Source organism: Euwallacea similis, chromosome 2 (assembly GCF_039881205.1).
Source record: "Euwallacea similis isolate ESF13 chromosome 2, ESF131.1, whole genome shotgun sequence".
In the NCBI taxonomy this organism is placed as follows: Eukaryota; Metazoa; Arthropoda; class Insecta; order Coleoptera; family Curculionidae; genus Euwallacea; species Euwallacea similis.
This window is the reverse complement of record NC_089610.1, coordinates 2,522,986-2,542,973: the sequence shown is the minus strand read 5'-3', so window position 1 is coordinate 2,542,973 and position 19,988 is coordinate 2,522,986. Positions and strand designations below refer to the sequence as shown.

Genomic DNA, 19,988 nt, shown 5'->3' with positions numbered 1-19,988 from the left:
TGATAAGTTGAAGGAAAACGAAACTTCTGAAAAGAGTTTGAGCTAAATTATTAATAATATCTTGTGGAGAACAGATTTTCGTAACCAGAATTAAGCCTGAATCTTAATTTAGCAAATTATATAATTTAGAAATGGAGTAATTGTACATATTTTATGAAGCTTAGGAAATATGCGAGATTTGGAGATTAAGTGTGTCTATGTCGTCATTTACTAGAAAGGCTCCTTTTTGTCCTTTCCATATAGTACTTTCAAGGTTAACCCTAGAATACTAATGTATCGTAAATTTTACGACGCTCGGGTTTCTTAGTCCGAATTCGTAAGGTTCCGTTTGATCCTGTGCCGCCTACTTATCAGTACCTTCCTGATTATTGCGAAGCTAAACGTCGATGAAACGGTATCTTGCTGGCTAATTGTTTCATGCGTCTAATAGTGTGATCGTCGTAAAATTTACGAGTGATTAGTATTTGCGTAAAATATTTACGAAAAGACAAAAATTAGTATAATCGGTAAAGCTTGGTTTTTCATGTCTCTTTTTTGCACTAACGCAGTTTTTTTATAGAAAATGGCATCCAACAATAGGCCTTTGAGTGACAAAGAACTGCAAAATGAAATTCAAAGAATTATGAATGGCGATTTCCAAAATGATTCATATTTAGAGTCTGGTGATGAAATTGATAATGAGTGGGAAGAAGAAGATCGTTTGGAGGTTGAAAGTAAATCAACTGACAGTAACATTAGTGACTTTGGGGAAGAAGTAAACAATGAGAGAGATAATGTAAACGGGACTAATTTAGTTATTGCTAATCAACCTTTGGACAATCCAATATACGGAGAGAGTAGTACATCATCTGAAGAAAATATTCCGTTATCTATTATAGCGGCTTCGTTAAAACGAAAAAGGAATATAATAAAACCAAAATCAATAAGACTAAAAGGAAAAAATGGACACAAATGGTCCACAAAATTGCCGCAACTATCAAAAAGGACAGCAAGAAGAAATATAGTCCATTTCATATCAGGAAGTAAAGTTGGTGGTGAAGTGTGTTCAGAAATTGTTGATTATTTCCTGCTTTTTTTTTCGGAGGATATTTTGAATAGAATTGTTGTTCACACCAACGAAGAAATTGCCAAACAGGCAGAAAAGTATACTTCTAATACGCCTACCATATCTATACTATCTAAAATGGAACTATTGGCATTGTTTGGTATTCTAGTAATGACTGCCGTCAAGAAGGATAACCATTTGAATGCCAAACAAATGTTTGATAGCACAATCTCTGGCTCTTTTTATAAAGGATGCATGAGTTGTGAGAGGTTTATTTTCCTGGTAAATTGCCTACGATTTGACAGCAAGAAGACAAGAACGGAAAGGTTAAAGAACGACGCATTTGCTCATATTCGTGAAATCTGGAATACATTCATCGAAACGTGCCGAACATCATATACTCCTTCATCATATTTGACGATTGACGAACAACTCTTGAGGTTTCGAGGCAGATGTCCGTTTAGGATGTATATTCCAAATAAACCTTCAAAATATGGAATTAAAATTGTTATGCTCTGCGACTCTTCCTCGAAATATATGATCGATGCCAGTCCTTATTTGGGAAAATCCACGCACACAGGAGGGTTACCATTATCTAACTATTACATAAAAGAGTTGACTAAATCTGTACATGGAACAAACCGAAATATCACAATGGACAATTGGTTTACCTCCGTTGGGATAGCAGATGAACTATTGAGTGATCCATATAAACTTACCATCATTGGAACAATTAGAAAAAATAAAAAAGAAATCCCACCCGAAATGCTTGAACTTGCAAAAAGAAAGCCTCAATCCTCAATGTTTTGTTTTGACAAAAGTAAAACTTTATTGTCGTATATGCCTAAAAAAAATAAGCTAGTATTACTGCTTTCCACTATGCACGAAGGGGCAGAAATTTCGGAAATAAATAATAAACCAATAATAATCTTGAATTATAATGAGACAAAGTCCGGTGTGGACACATTTGATCAAATGTGTTCAAACATGTCTTGTAGCAGGAAAACTAGACGGTGGCCACTATGCATTTTTTACGGAATGGTAAACACAACCTGTGTCAATTCGTATGTATTATATTGTTGTAACAATTTGAAAAATGGTGAAAAACCCCTTCGTCGATATCAATTTATGATTCACCTAGCTCACCAGCTTGCCAGGCCTTGGATGGAACATCGACTAAGTGGTACAACTTTACGCCGCAAACTTCGACAAACTATTCAAGAAATCCTCAAAATCGAAAAAAGATTTGACAACGCCACTCAAGTAGAAGGCAAACGTACCTTATGTTACTATTGTCCCAGCAGGTTAAGGCGAATGACGACCATTTACTGCACTCATTGCAAACATGCTATGTGCGGCGAACACCGCGGGAAATCTTGCACGGAATGCTTACAGGATTAAAAGTGATTAAACACCAAACATGAAATTATATTCCTTAGGGACCAAAGAGTATAGGTTAACTTTTGTTTCAATTAAAAAAAATTTTTTTTTATGAGTTTTTCGTATTTCTAGGAAAAGTCGTAAAATTTACGACACATTAGTATTAACGTGTGATAAAATCACATTAGTATTCTAGGGTTAAGGGAAAATTCCCAAAGAAATTCATGCTCGAAAAGAAAATACAAGTTTCGCAAATAAAAAAACATAATTGGGAAATGGACGCACTTAACTGGGTCACGTCAAGAACATAGTGAGAAACATATCCCTAAAATTGCTTGGGAACGGAACTTCAAACTTATAAATTGACATGGATTTTAAAACACTTTCCAAAACATGTTTTGGAGGGTAAATTTCAAAACAGAAAACAAACTTTTCCATTTTAGAAGGTTTGTCCTAAAACAAAACAACAAAAACGGCTAGTTTCCTAGCCAAATATCCGTTTTTTCCATATTAAACTATCCAACCGAGCGAAGGAAGCAACAGCACAAAAGTCGAAAACGAAGATCGATGGAACCGTAATGCGGAGAATGCGAACACTAATGGCACTAACCACAAAGAGATCGTTATGATGATAAGTTTATGGGCCTTTTTGCGATCGACCCTGCTAACGTTTTAATGATGATTGTGTAACCGTGGGAATAAAGCGCATTGAGAAACACGATACATCAATATGCAAATGCAGTTTATGATTTATCGAAAAAATTATCGTGAAAAAACATTTAATCAGAGCATGAACCATCGGGTTATTAAACGTCAGTCGTTCTTAAATAATTGAGGGAGCGAAGCAAATTGGTAGTGAGATTTAGAGAAATTCAGGACAAGCCGACAACATCGTCCACCCCCACTTAACAATCCCTCTCGCTCTAACTTAGTCTCCTTTTGACGAGGCCCTTGTGCCCGTGACGTTGTCGAGGTGGTGGGGTAGAGGGGGTGGCGGACACAGGCGTGGTTGGTTACAATTCGCCGGAAAAATCAATAAAGCCGGGAAGACGCGGGGCTTACTCACGAAGTCTGGACGTTCTTTGATTTTCGAGCGTAGAGTGTCGTAGTAGGGCAACGTTGCCGAGATGTGCCGTTTTTTTGCGATATACGGACTATCGCCTATAAAGATAAGTTGATATTAAGGCAAATGATTTATTTATTTTATTAGTTGCATTAGTTTTAAGGTGCCAATGGTTATATTAACATAAGCTATTTACCTTAAATGTTCCGGCACACGTTACGTCCCAGAATTACATATTTAGAAGGAATTTCATTGCTAACATATTAATTCCATCACAAAATGTAGAAATAGACAAAGAACAGTGGCGGCCATTATAGTTTGCAGGCAGTTTCCGCACATCCTCTACTGACTATACATATAAAATTCTATATAATTTCCAGAACATACGTTTTAATTTAGTAAAACTCTCAAGTAATTGCTGCATAACTGCTGACTTTGTTGACCCAGTCATTGGATACCAGTGAAACGATTAAACAATTCGAAAAGGAAAACGTCGTTTGTTACTTACTTTTTTGGAAATTCGTAGATACATACGTTGAGAACGAGAGAATGAAATACGCCGTTGATATCCATGAATATTGAAAGTTCATAATTCGGGTGATATAGAAGAAGGTAACACCTGGGAAAACTCATTTAACATTCAAAACCATAGAAGCGCTGGAGAACGCAGGAAACCACTGATTTTCATTGACAACTAATAACTCGTTGATCCTAATTTAGTGCCATTGATATGGACAAATTGGGTCGTGCTAAGGAAGTGCACACAACAAACAACTACACAACAAATTTACTAATAAATTCGAGTTTTTTATCACATAAAATTGTGAAAGTTTTGAGAAACCCACTACGCCAGTGGTTTTCAAAAAGTGGATATTTCCAGGCAGTTTAGGGTCAAACCAGATCGTAAGGAATATCAAAATTCCCATATGATCAATAAATAAAAAAAACGCTCTAAATATGTTACTTATTTTTATGAAAATGCAAAAATCGACGCACGTCATCATTTTATTATGACTTCGGAGGAAGCAGGGTTGCCAGCCAAAGCCGATATTTTAATTTTCAGGGATAAAATTAAGGATGCTTTTTTGCGGGATCTTAAGAGAATGTGATACCGTAATGATGTTGCCATTATTAGCTTTCTTTGGCAGAGTCAACAGTTATGCAAGGGTTGAGAGTTATGCTGAATAACATGACACCTTTCAAATAAGAGCTGACGTCATTTCTGCTCCGAATTGCACATTTTAAAACTGTTGTATAATAGTTGCGCAACTGTTCCTTAGCTCTGTATAAGCTCAACCAAAATAAGTGAAAAGTTCCGGTGTAATGCGCCAGGTTTGTTACTCTTTCTGGCGGTCCAGCATTGGTATTCCTCTCTTTTGGTACAGACTTATTGGATTCGCACTGTCAGCAGTGGCGGACACCTAGTTCAACAGGAAGATAATGCGCCAAATAAATTTACTTTACATTGAGTCCCATTTACCTCTACATCCGCCACTGGGGCAGAATTTGATTATATTGGGATTTGAGTTTTAATTTAACCACACACCACAGTTCTTTGACCTCAAAAAACGGGATATTTCGGGTTAATTTAGGTACGCAAACTGCAAATCACCGGACGATAAAATCAGTTTCAGCTAAAGCATTATTTGAGATTTACGCTTTGTTTATGTTTTGATTTACACCAATCTCTCAAGCGGAAAATCGATAGCAATTAGTTACCAAACAGTTAACGCCAAATGTTACAAGGCAAAGTTCGTTAAAGGTCTTCAAAATCAAAGCTAGTTGCAGGCCCATTGTGTCTCCTCACTGTTCATGGGGTATTTTGCAAACTCAGTATTTGGTATTTAAGTCGGCTTAAAGCTAAGGTTGAGCACTTCCATTAATGCGTCGGCAGGCCCATCATTACAAAGATAAATCAATCCAGATTAAAAGGTCAATTTGCGAGATGTGTTAAGATATGAAGCTGCATTGGTGCAGCACTGACGTGCTGCTGATACGAAGTGAGTAATTTGTAAGTCGCATTTTGTTGCTGTGAGGTCTTTCTCAAACAAACTTTTCTTGATGAATCGAGACATTTTGTCTTATCTTTTTGCGCCTTGTCGAGGTAATTTTGACTAGTCACTGTCGACGTTTCTTTTGTAATACAAATACCGACATGTTACCCATATTTTCACTCTTGTGGGTGAAATTATCTGGTGGCTTTGATCTGAAGGAACTTTCCCTAACAATTGTGGAAATTGTATTTATATTGCTGGAAATACTTTTTGGTCTTTTTCCCTTTTTTTAACTCAATTCGATGTTAATTTAACAAAAGCCGGAATTTTATTACACCACTGAAAAACTAATAATCCAGAGTCTTTATTTGATTCTATCGGCGATTTTTCTCTGGCAAAACTCCCTTAATCATCGCACGAGTAGAAAGCCCTTTTTGCTGTATAGGGGTGTAAATGGGGTGCACTCACCCCACAGTCTCGTGCACGTCGCTATTGTTACCGAAATTAAAGGGACCAGGACCAATGCCGTTTGGCTTCGATTTATGACCTTAAAAAGTCTCGGTTTCTAGCTGGAATAATTTTATATAGAAATTCGTATCGTAAATTTAGTTCAAATCAAACCCGAACAGTAGCTTAACGGCTTAAGGCCAAGTGGTTTAATGACAATGCAGTCAGTGGTGCATATTCAGGAGATAAAATGAGGTGAACATTTCGAGATGAGGGGACCCATTGATCTGTTGTGCCCAAGTAGCACAAATCTATGTCTGACTCTTTCACTGTGTTTAAAATGCACTCGTGCATAGCCGGTATTTGTTTCTATTCCCGTTTTGTATAATATAATGTGAAGCGAGGAAGATTGGTTTCCTGATTTGAAAATGGACATGCAATGTCCGTATTAGTTTTAGTGGGCCCTATGGGGTATTCACGTTCATTTCGTGATGACCGTTATTTGATTTCAGTCATTATTTTATGATCTCTATCAGGAGACGTCTGTGATTTGCCTAGAAACATACACTCAAAATGCTTCGAAAGCGACAGAAATGAGGAACATTTATCACTTGCCTTGTTTTTTGATAGGCCGTTTAATTTTCTTCATAAGCCATTTGTCAATCTGGGTTATCTGGATGTTGCTTCTCGAGAAATGAATAATGGATATAGTTTTCTGGTGTTTCAACTTAGTACTGAGGAAATTTATGACTTCATACTCAATTACATTATGTAAGCCAGGCGATAATTCGAAACATGTACAATAACATTCTCTGGACGATCCGTCATCTCAATGACTTCTTGAGAAGGAACAGGAGCTGAATGTTCGTATTTTAAAATAAGTTTAAAGCTTGGGCATAGTATGAATAATATGGGAAGTGTGAGTGTGTTTTACAGACGTGGCCTCAGCACAAAAGGCTTTACATAAACGAGTTAGAGTGTCATGTAATTTTACACTAGCACAGCATTATTCTCGTCATGCCAAAGATTTTTATGGATCTTTTTTTCTTTTATGTTGAGTGGGTGTAATGTCTTAGAAACAAGTTGGGGTTGTTAGAACGGTGGAATTGCACACTGTTCTCAGTTAAAACTGACTGAAAATGTCATTCACCTTTTAATAAAGGTTTTTTAATATGAGTCATGTTATCATTTTATTTGAGATAAGTGTTTAATTATTGTATTTAATTTAACTTATTTTGTTTAAAACTTTATTATCTGTATTGGTGATTAGTCGGAGTTGTATTTGCTAGCGTGTATTTTCTTTTTATGTTCGAAGTTGACCCCTTGTTTAAACATAGGTAACTAAATAAAATATATGGACCTTCTTCGACTTGACGCTTCTTTAATAGTGGCACCTTAGTAGGGATTCATCGTTCCATTTTTTGGCGAATTTTCCGTTTTTTTCTCAGTTCGTTTTAATTGACAGTAGGGTATAATTTCAGTGTTACAGAAACCTTTACTTATGTGTGGTGTTATTCCCAAACTAAAAAAGAAAAATAATAATCAGCCTCAACCCGATAAAACATATTTATGAACCTATGTTTATTAGAGTGGTGTAAGGTGCCTTGTAAATCCAAAATCAACAAATTTTCATGTTCATATATTTTTTTCTACGTTTTAAACAGAGGGAAACGAGGTAAAACTTATTGATCCAATCCCATGGGAAGCAATTTTTTTTTATACCCTTCGAAGAAAAACAATTTTCTGCAGGATCTCCCTAAAAAAGGATCTGATCGTACATCAATTTCCTTAGCTTTAAATCTCTTGGGCTGTATTTTTTTAGCATGCGTCTAATATAATGAAACGCTAATTGTTAAACTCACACAATTTTATTTACCTTATCGCATTGCACTAAACCTGAAGTTAAATTCCCTCCAGATATGGCTGACTGTACAAAATCATACTAATGGGGCTTTTGCCCATTAGGGTTCATTATTTATCCAACAAACAACCAAATATGTATGAAATTAGTTTACAAACAATCTACCATAAAGCCTAGAATGCAATTAAATTATTCTTGGCCAGATGAGGGTAGATCAGGATAGGTTTGATAGTAGATGCATCTCATGGAATAAACACATATCTGGTAGAAGCACTTAATAATAATTTTCAACGAGCAAATTTACTTTCGTTTTAGAATTTTGTGTGAATGGTGTGAAAATGTTTGTAATTAGGGAGTAAGGGTGTACTCTTAGTAATCAATTTAGCATGAATTAAACGATGAACATGAGGGATGACATTCTTTTTAGGCATTTTTCAAACTCTGTAGTATGTAATACCCCGAGTTGTTTTTCAACTTGATTTGCAGATTAAGAATTTTTAAAGAGGCAATTTAATTCAATTTACAACTATCTCATATACTTTTCCTTTGAGGATTCTCTAGCATTATTCACTTTCCTCTTTTTATCAAAAATTATCTCTGAATTTTTTACTGGATTCACAAAAATCTCATCCGCAACATGATCATTCGAAGTTGAAGCTTCTTTAGTGAAGTTAATTTGGGTTATGGTCCGTTAGGGTGTCGATCCATTAGGGTCGCTGATAGTGTCCTCCAAGTATTTTTAAGGGTCTTGGGTTTTTGGTTTTTGACGTAAGGGCTCATAAATGTATTCTCTGAGGTAGAATTTTTTCTGATGACAGTGGAATTGGTGGTATTCTGCAGTGAGCAGATGAAGACTTTCTCCAGCATTCATGCACGGTTATTTAAAAATGGAAAAATGAATTGGTTATATTATCGAGGAAATAAATATTACCAAAGAGTTGCTAATTTGAGATTTTCAGTTTGCAACTGATCTGTTGACTATGGATATTCTCCGAATCAAAATATGTAATTGCACTGTAACAAACCTAAATCCCTTCAATAAGATAGTGTAAAATGATTGTAGTTCTGTTTAAGTGATATCTGTAAAATTCCATATTTTGAGGAGGTATAGGGATGCCAAACTTGACTTCAGAGCTAGATGACCGAATTATCTGGAAAGGCATAGTTAATGGAAAATTCCATAGAGCATTCAATGTAAAATGTAGCCTTTCTTCGCTCTTTTGCAAGTACTACTCATTACAGTTTTTCTACTTGCCAAATTATCTTGTAAATTTATGGTTTTGAAGGAGCATTCTCATGTGATTTAGACTAGAGATTGGCAGGCATCGGGTACTTGAAATTGGTAAGTTTTGTCCTCGTTCCATTTATTGGGTAAAATTAAGACAAGGCGTACCAATTGAGGATACCAACCGCATACTACTCGCCAACCTATTGATAGTTCACATACATAGCAGTAGCTAAAACACATCGTCTAAATGTAAATTGATATATAACCGTGAAGGAACACTAACAACGGTTTCCAACTTTAAAATTTCCCGTTTGGCTTCCTAGATGGATTGTAATTTACACGTATCTCACCATATCGATTTCCCTCTGGCGAATAAGTCTAATAGCATGCATTACGGCAGAAGGGTAATCCAAAACCAAGTATCTCTTTAAAACTAGAGCCATGAATACTTGGGTACCTCTACTTAACGTGTTATTATCTTTTTGCCTTGTAGTAATATTGTATAACACGTGCTTATAGTCTTATTATGGGCTGATGTATGATATTACATGGCACTGAAGAATGCTTCTCATTGGTTCCGGAATACCATCACAGTGAATCAGTTTCAAAGAATAGTTTAAAATTAATATGCCTGTATCATCTTCCAAACAGCACTGCAATTTTTTGGGAAATAAATTTGGTATTTGCGTGGTGGCAGAGGAATCGCTTCGATGAATAAAACAACATCTTCGGCATATTAAATCCCCGTTTTATTGGATATCGTTTTAGTTTCGGCACAAAATGAGGAAAGAAAAGGCGTGGAAGATTGAAGTTATTACTTTATGGCTGATACGCTTTGCATCATATATATTGCGGCTCTGCTTCTAAAAGAAAGTGTTATTTTCCTTTAAAGGCACCAAACTATGACTTCCTTCCGACGTATTTACCTAATTATTATTTTTTACTAAATTTGTTAATTTTCTCACGACCTTCACTCGTTATTAACTGCCATGTCATACAAGTTCTTTATAATTATTGTATATTATTGGCAATTAAAAAAATATTGAGTAACACAGGAAATATTAATTTATCTCATTATCTATAGTGAAGCAGCTTTTGAACATGCACTATTCTTATATAGCCCTTAGAGTTTCCCATCAGATTGGGACTCATCAATGTCACATACCATGACTTGCAACATAAAGTACGAAAGTACACAATGCCATATGCATTGTGCGCTATGCATACAATGGGACAATTCTTCTAACCAGGTGCTTACAACGTGACAAACGGTGAGATATTGGAAATCGATCGCAGCTTCCAAATTCGGACTTGTCTGCTCATTTATATACTGTATATGAGTAAACCAAATATTTTGCTATCTGATCAATTTTTCTTATAAATGCATTCCATAAAACTGCTAGTTTTTCTTGGCACGTCTCAAAGCTCATCAATATTGCAAAACTTGATAGAAGCTATAGCTTTAAGTTGGCTCTCCGAAGATTCGAAACATACACCCCGGCCCATTTCCTCTGGGGAATATTGCTAATATATTGCCGGGAATATTGCCCTTTTACTAGTTGTATTGATTGATATTGCAATAAGGATGAATCATAAATTATCTGTCGAGGGAGAGGGAAGTTCTTGGACATGCGATAACATGGCTAAACTCCCAGCAAGTGAAGATTTATTGATTTTGCTGATACTTGAGGAAATTAATTTTATAATGAATGAAATTTAAGGTATCCAACTCTTTTCACATCTTAGTTATATCTACATTTAACGAAATTGTGTTTCTAGAGAATTGCTCTATCTCAGACATTTCCTGCTTGGATGAGAACAACAACACTCCGTCTTATATTCCCCCTTTTATAGAAAATTACTTTCATTTATTTCTTGAGTCAGCTGCATGGGTGGAACCTCAGAAATTTTGTCTGTATGGGGGAAATATATTTGGAGAGAGCTGAGAGTTTCTGTGAAGGTTTATAACCGGATCTTGATTAATTTAGAAAGTGAATAATTCCTTGAGTTAGGTGTCTGGGTTAGAATGATAAGCACTGAAATATAGAGAACACCTATGTATAGAGAAATGTAGCTTAAAAAAAGTAAAAACGTTCTTTGTAGAGCCATGATATGAAAAAACAGATTTTTACGTACTATCTGATCTCAATTGAGTGTAATCTCCGGATATTGAATGAAATCAAGAAACCCGTTAAGTTAAAAAGTAAAAAGTTACTTTTACCCCCGTCACAGTACATTATAATTTGGATCCGCTTTTATTATAACCGGTGTAACATATTATCATGGAGATATTTGAGAGAGCGATGGTGTTTTGAAAAACAATAAAAAAGTGCTAATGAAGCTATTGTAACAAAACATACCATTTTTGACATACAGGGTAGGAAAGTTATACATTTTTTCTCATATTTTGCGTTTTTCTCACGTATGCCTTGAGTTAAATTTTTAAAATTGCTTACACTTATTTTTTTTAAGATTCTCTGCAACAAAATGTCAGAATCGTCGGTATGCATATACACGATATTACTTATTTTTGGACATTTACTATTTTGTGCTTTGTATTTTTTTTTGGAACACCTTGTACGAATGCTGATACCAAATTTAAATTCCTTCTTCAATTTTTTAGCTTTTTGGTTTTTTGTACTATTTTCGCATCTTTCATTATTTTCGTAGAATTTGCAAAAATGTCTATCGATGCAAATTAAGGATATAAAGGTACTAAGGAATAAAAAATCATCAATTATCAACGATCTGAAGTAATATAAAGATCTTAAGGAGAATAGTTGTACAAAATTTGATTTTTAAAATTTCAAATTTCAAAAATTGAACTCAATTTATACATGGAAAAACCGCAAAATAAGAAAAAAAATGTAAAACTTTGCCACCCTGTATATCGAAAATGGTGCGTTTTTGATCATGGTTCTATTAGCATTTTTAAAATTATTTTGCAGATTACTATCATTCTTTCAAATATTTCCATGCTAATATGTTACACCCTGTATATATCCTGGTTGTACAATATACATCCTTTGACAGTTCAAATATTACAACTATTTGTTATTTTATGTCTAAGTTTGTAAAGTGAGGGCAGAAAACGCATCATCAGACACCGAGTGCATGCCGTGTTAATTCCTATTGTCCCTGGGAAAATGGCTGCTACCGGCAAATGCAATTAGGACCGGTCCCAGTTGAACCTGTGCACTTTAATAAATTAACGTCATAAATTTTAATTATCTGCTTAGCAGAGGAAGCGTTTAACCAAGCCTGTGTTAAGGAATCAAGTTGGGGTTGCGTTTCTGATTAGAGTCAATTTCACTGAACATTTGTTGATCTCGAATAACCTTTGTCATCCCCTTTAATTTACATTTTAAGAAAGTACATTTCTAGGCTGTAGGGGTAACACAACATCACGCTTTGCTTATCTATTGAAAAGAAAAGTCCACACATTTACTTCCCTTTATCACGACTATTGTAGTAAAAGGGGAAGTTTAAAGCTATGTTTGAGTTGATGGAAATTTTCGTCTACACGAACGGCGAGGTTTTTGCCCGTCTACGACAAAACATTTTTCAAATACATTGGAAGGATTTTCAGTCCCTTACGGTTCGGTATTTTTCATATTTAGGGGATGTTTTATTTTTTTTGCCTGTTTCCAGAAAGCGATTATGCAGCTGCTACACCGTGTTTCTGCAGAATCATAAATTTTAATATGTTCCTACATAGACCTCTTTAGTGGTAAATTTAATAACTGGAGGGTGGATAATTGATTATTATGTGTGTCAGTAATACTGGTCAACTCATGCCAGTATTCTCTTGCAATGGACGTATAAGATATTAACGTCAATAAATGAGGAGGTCGGTGAACTTACAAGGAAAAATAATTGTCATATAAATGTACTATTTTTCTGTCATTTTAGGGGATCTTTTGAGAAGTGACATAGTTAGTTTAGACTTTGAAATTGTATAGGAGATGACAGTGCAGAAGAAGAAAAGGCTGTAAAATGATACGCTAGCAAAATAAGGCAGAAAGAAAAGCAGATTTAAATCTCTACACAAACGAGACACAGAGAATCAAAACTGTTTGATATTAATCAGTATGTATATATTGCAGAAATGTCGTCACTAGTGCCACTTTCAAAATGAAATTAACTCCAAGATAAGAAATAGATGAAAACAGGACTTTTCATTGGGTTCTTCCGATTTTGCTTGTGATTTTTGTCATCGTTCAAACAAGTGAGGCGTGTTACCAGGTACCCCCCAGCCATTTAATTCAAGCTCGCAATTTTTTAATCGAACTTTCCCGACTTCTAATCTGCACTTTACAGTAACTTGTGACAGTGAAAGAAATGATGATTCCCCCTATGATTTTTGTCTTCATTCATACAAATCAAGCGTGTGTCCACGTACCGGCTATTCAACGCAAACTCTCACAAAAATTCAACTGAAGTTCCTTGTTGTTCCTGATTTGTGGAAATTTACCGGTGAAATTAAGCTTTCGAATAGTTGGCACTGGATTTTTATCTGTTTTCAGTCGCTCTTGTTTATTCAGCCTAAGTCCATGAAATCGGATTAAAAGTTTTTTGAATTGGAATTTATACATTTACTTATAAATATGGCATGTCGTGGCAAGCACCTTTAACAATAATCTAGTTTCTTGTGTTTCCCGACTTGTGGAAAATATATGTTTTAGTATTACTGCAAAAATACATTAAATTGGTTCAGAAATTGATCACTACATAATCCTGCTTTGTACTATGTCACACTAATTAAAATACAAATGAACATTTGCAGGGTTACAATTGATAACAGTTTCACTATGTTTTACAAATTGGACGCAAACCAAAACTTTCCCTCCATTTTACCAGCTCTGCCTTTGTTAGGAAGGTAATTAATGTCCGAGTGTACCCTGAATTTTACGGAACACACTAACTGATAATTAATGCCGTTTAATAATAATTTATTATCCGACCACGCCTTGAATTATTGCAGTTGCCCCGTGGCGCAATTTATCCAGGTCAGGTAGATATTAGATTATTCTGGAACGTTGCAAAGCCCTTTGCTAGGAGTTTTTTAAATTCGTTTATGTACTTTCCAGCACTAGGGCATTTTTCATCACTATTTAAACGAGAGGCTTTGTCAATACACTATAGGAGCTAATCTCCAGCCATTCTCAATTTTTCATTACTTCTTTAATTACTCCTAATAAGTGTTAAAAGGGGAATAAACTGGCAGCCGGATCCCAGACAAATAAAAATTAATTAGGGTTAACTCTGGAGAGAGATGCATTTCTTTGGAAGCTAGATAAATGTGCTGGTTTCGTCGACAGATTTCGGGTCAAATCTAGTGCTTTTCACTGCATCCCGTTCCTGGAAAAATTCCAAATCTGCCCTATATACACGAATAAACTTGAGAAATCCTTCAGCCGCCCTAATCCCTTTCGAAATTGCGTTAGAGAAATTTTCAGCAAGCGGAATGTTATTCAGTTGGAGAACAATTTTCCTGGAACAGCGTGTCCGAATCTTTTGTTGGTTCGAACGGTCGACTGCCTGCAGGGCTATTAAACTCAAACTCTGCGGGATTTTGAGGTTTTATTTATTTATTGATCGATCCAGGATATTTTCGTAAACTTCAGAGTTTCCAGTCCAGGGGCGTAGAAGTGTGGGTCAAGGTAAACAAGTGGATTCAGATAGATCAAATTTAGAACTCTTTAGATCTGTATTTTGATGCCTTTACCATCTTTTCTTCTCTTTTATTTATCGATCGTGCTTGTCTCATGTGTAGTTAGAAAACGAAATTGCGCAGATTCCAGATAGAGATTGCCTTATGAAGGAAGCAGCCTGTTGAAGTTTCAAAGAAATATGCTAACTCAAGAAGGAAGTCCGATTTGCAAACCATCTGCATGGAGAGCCTATTATCTTTGCCCTACAATCTTGATAGATATCTTTTTCTGTTCAGTTTTCCTTTAAAAGTGCCGACAATGCACGGAATTTTTGATCACCTTTGCGTGGTTATAAGCTCCTTACTAATTGAATGTCTTTCTTATTCTAACAGGTATCCAATAAATAATCCTGTTTAACTGCCGTCACTAACTCTATTGCTACACATAAACGGGAGGTTTCCATCAAACTGACCAAAATTGGGACTAAAATAACCCAATAAGCTGACCGTCCACAAATGTTGCCTTCAAGCTTTGATATCTGATTAATTAGGGCATTAAATTTCCTCTGCTTAACTTTCGTGTAATATAAGGGAAAATTACATTAGCTTTTAACGTTTCCTTTTGCCATTCCGCATGTAAGCCTCCAAAAGAAAACCACTTACGCAAATGTCGTCTATACAAAAGTTCCATCAGTTTGAACGTACAAACACCACTTTTCCAAATCACTGGAAAATAGACCAAATGCTTGTCGAACATCAGATTCAATTTAAATGCGCGTCGAACTTGTTTGGCTGTTCAAATTTCTTTTTTTTAACATGGGGACTCTTTTAGCTAAAAATTTGCCCCCTCGTTCGTTTCATGAATAAATTCGATGCGATTTGTTGAATCAGGGAATTTTAGAGTACCTACACAAGTTTTCAAATCGCGCTAATTTAAAACTTTCTTTTATTGGAATATTAATTGAAATAAAATTTTCCGGACAAAAGACCTTCTCACCCTAATTTCTACTGCAATCGTGATTGAGAAAAAGCACAAAAGAATGAAATGTCAGCGAAACCTTTTCAAGCCGATTTTATCGCCCTTTTTCAACGTCTGTCCGAAGGGAATCAATAATTCCTTCGTCCTCCAACTTTAATTTTCCAATTACGTTTGCTTAGCGCGCCCGACCTGCTGAGACAATCAAATTCCCTTCTTTAACTTTTAAAACTTCAGATAAGGGAGACTTGAAAAATTAAGAAATAATTTTTTCAATTTCTGAGTTTGATAATGAAATTCTTTATCTTTCTGTCATAGGAAGTGTTCCGGATTTCCATTTTCAATGTTTGAAGGTGATTTAGTGTAATTGGAAGCGTAGACTAGATATGATTTATCGTGAGCGGGCCTGAAATTGTTTGCACCGCGACTTAGCAGATCTATCGTGCTTCAATATCCATTATAGCTCACCTGGCAGATTCAACTTCTATTTTTTGGTTGTTTTTCCATCATAAGACCACTTTGGATTCCTCTATGGGTAGGAAAAAGCTACCCAGGAAATGATTCTTAAAGAGAAGCTCTAATGTTTTTTGAGATTGGAGAGAAATGGCAACTGGACGCCAAACTGTAGAGCTAATGTTTTAGTGTTGATATATCCTGGTATTTCAGCTGTAGCCAGTTAAAAGCTTTACATTGACATTGTACATGACGGGGTAGTATATGAAGAGAATGAAAACTGACATCATATAGCGTGATACCTTGGACTAGGCCGCTGTTTACCGAGTTGCCGGTTGGTCGCAAGTCGTTATGTATGAACACCGGTTGGTCTTAAACATTAGCTAGAGAGCTCGGTTGAACGATAACGTGAAATAACTTTCTAGTTCTAAAAAAATCAGCATTTTGTATTAAATTTTATGTGAAGAAAAAAAAATTACATTAGCCTGTCTTAGCTAGTTGGACTGGATCCTTCCTACAGAGTTGTCGGTTGGATGTGAGTTCTTATATAATCATGACAAGTACTGTTCCCAAGTTTAGTTATTAAATTGGTCTGATATAACGAGAATGAAAATTGACACGTACATAGATTGGCTAAGTAAAGGGTTTTACACCATTATTTTTCCAGTCTTTCCTTTGGTAATGCGGCGTGACAGCGCAATAACGAAACAAGGAGAGTCCGGCTTTAATGGAGTATCCGAGGAAAAACGAGGCATTTACGTAGCTTATTTCTGTAAAGCCATTATAGTGCTCTTTCTAGAATATTTTAAAATTTATAGGTTCAATATGCCTGCTCGTTATTTACTCCACTAGGCCTTTACAAGCTCGTAAATTTACTATAAATTATTGAAAGGCGCCTAGTAAATGAATATTCTGATACAATAATTGAACTAATTCAGTAAGTTAATGAGATCTATTTAACATTATACAAAAAATAGGTTTTTGATGCCTATATACTTCATTTCATTGCAAAACGCTAAACATAGTTTAAGTAATTTGAATTTTATTGCATTTCAAGTTCATTCAAAGGAAACACCTCTGGAAGGGACCATCACCTATCATACTCTTAAATTACTAGTTATCACTAATAAGTCTTTTTATTTTCTGCCCATAAAAACACTTATTCCATCATCTATCCATTTGTACATATCACTTAAAAGTATCGAAGAACTTACTTAGTAGATTAAATTTAGAAAACTCATAATTTACGTTCCAAGTAAGCATGGAAAACTCCATTAAGTTCTCCAAACTTCTCTTCAGAACTGTCAGACATTTAACATAATTTCATGTAGATGTCGGGAAGTTAATCTTCAAATGTACAAGATGGTGGGTTTTAAGATCCGTATATGCATATATTTCAGTAGGTATGTATATTTACAGGCTATTGGGACAGAAAACGGGCATTGATCATACAAAGATGCAAGGTTGTTACTTTAACGTCGTCTTTATTTAACTGGATTAACTAGAAATCGGTTAAAGCTCTTTACTCTAAGATTGAGTAGTGTCAGGTTTGCAATTTGAACCCTCCGCTCTGTCATTTGCAGTTTTCTCCAAGATTTACTGCCTTATCGCTTAATTCAACAAACAAGAAAACAGAAGGTCGATTATATTTAATGAGTGCACTCAAAATAAATAGGAAATGTCGATAATGTCCTCCATTTTCAGGTTTAACAAATGATGGTAATTCCTAACGCCTGTGTTCAGAATATTACTTTAAACGACAAAACTTTTATAGCTAAGAAAGTAGAAAATGACACTTATCTGCAGCTTATACACGGAGAGCTTTTAAAAATTCCGCGAAAGTTTCTTTGCCCATCATCTTCGTACCTACTTTTAATTTATCAATTTTTGCCAGTTTGGTTCCAGTGCCAGACAAGGATTCCTAAGGAGTGAAAATGATAAGTAGGGTAAAATGCTCTATCTACCCTAAAATAATATGCTAATGGTTCGATTTCATTTGCATCTTGAGGGGTAAATTTCGGCCTAAAACGGGTTTCACACTTATGTATTCACCAAATTAACGGAGTTTATATCATTTGTCATCCAGATAACTCTGTCAGCCCTCTATTGTCGTCGGTCTGTCTCATTTACATTTTCGGCATTATTTCGCTACTAAAAAGCAATTGAGGAAAGGCGCATTAATTTCTTGATTTGGGGAACGCGTAATAATGATACTTTATCCACTTAATTTGTCTTTGATATGTGTCATTATTTTTTCCCTTTATCGCATTATTCTTTTTAAATTTTTTTGGTATTAATTAGATTTAAATGTTGATAAACTTTTTAACCAATTGTTGTCAATATTTGCAGTTTCTCAGTAATACAATTTTAAATTAAATTTGAACTTTAAACTTGATTGTGTATCTTATACTGGTTTGCATATCTTCACTCTAAAGATAAGTTTGAGATGTGTGTGAACGGACCTTAATGCTTCTCATATGCAATACACTGCTTTTAAAGAAATTTGTCATTTATCGCCGTTTGCACCAGTTCTCCTTAAATTTAACAACCAACGTGACGTAATATTGCTATACAGGATATTCTGAAATTAGTGCATATTCAGTTAAACAGTCTTAAATGTTCTTATTATAATGTCCGAAAAGGCTTCGTCACTAGGGTACAGACTGGGGGTTATGATTAAATGATAATATTTTCAATAAGTTATGGAGAAACATAGTGTAATTCAATACTGGTAGAAGGTATTAGCTTTTACGGTAGTTATTTTAGTTTTTTCCTTCCAAAGATGTCTTACATGAGGCTGTTTGCCTACGGCTGTCTAATGAGCACCAAAAAGCACGAAACTGGTAATGGTCTATATTCTCTTTAGCATACTATTCTTGATATAATGTGTTTCTGTACTTGAGAGTGAATCTGTGTGAATTATTGAGGCTAATGGAATTTCTTCGATTTCAGGTTCAACGACTTACTACATAAAACTTGTGTCGATAAGGGGGGGTTACGACCTCAGAAAAATTATATTACCCTGTAGATGTTATGTACAATATGTATCATAGACATTCTTTCAGAAATATTATATCTGGATGAGTTATGTTGTTTGCGATGACTATTTTTTCGTTTATTCCACTTGACCCTTTATGAATTTGTAATCAATAACTCTGCACACGAAACGAAACGAAACAACTAAAAAATCCTGCCTTAGCTATATTGACCCATAATGGAAATTCCACCCTTATCTTCGTCCACTCCATAATAAAAATGCGGGCTTGTGTAGCATGTAAGCCGTTTGAGATATAAACTTTCCCATATTCCGAAGGAAAAGCGCAGTGGTGCTACCCAGAACTTTAATCTCATGACAAATAAAAGAAAATCGTTCCTCGCAGAAGTCCCTGAAAAACTTATAAACCGAAGAGACCTGCCGAAATTAACTTCTAAAGTTTTCAGACAAATTTTACGTGGAAGGACTTGGTAAACAGAATTGTACGTATGTTTTCGTTTCATCAGCTCTGTGGAGCCAGATATCGGAACTTTAGGCCAAGTTTGGGGAATTTATTAGAGTTTGATGAAGGGATGAGGCTTTCTTCCTTTGCTTTTTAAAGTTTGATATGCCAACAATTGGGGGAAAATTTGCGATCAATGGGGTATGTGAGTGTTATGCGGAAACAAACTTTTTTAAAGAAAAATGTTTTTCTAAGCTTATGTTCTAAAAGTAAATTTATTTTCGCTTTATTTTTTTGAGATTTCAATACTCTAAAGAAGAAAATATATTGAAACTAATGTGGATTTTTCTTATTTTTTATTGCTGCTGTTTCTTGCAGGACTAAAATGTAAGTATTTTATGGTTTTATAGCAAAATACGTTATTTACGTTCTTGTCTTGCTTCGTTGAACC

General features: G+C 35.2%; 2 protein-coding genes across 5 annotated transcripts in view; both read left to right on the top strand.

Annotated features, from left to right (window-relative positions):
• CadN (Cadherin-N) overlaps positions 1-19,988 on the top strand; it is a 286,639-nt gene that overhangs the window by 17,380 nt on the left and 249,271 nt on the right. The window lies entirely within an intron of this gene.
• Positions 379-2,446, top strand: LOC136419531 (piggyBac transposable element-derived protein 4-like). The gene is made up of 2 exons (XM_066405949.1): positions 379-506; positions 560-2,446. The coding sequence occupies exon 2, from the start codon at positions 563-565 to the stop codon at positions 2,444-2,446; it is 1,884 nt and encodes a 627-aa protein (XP_066262046.1). The 5' UTR covers positions 379-506; positions 560-562.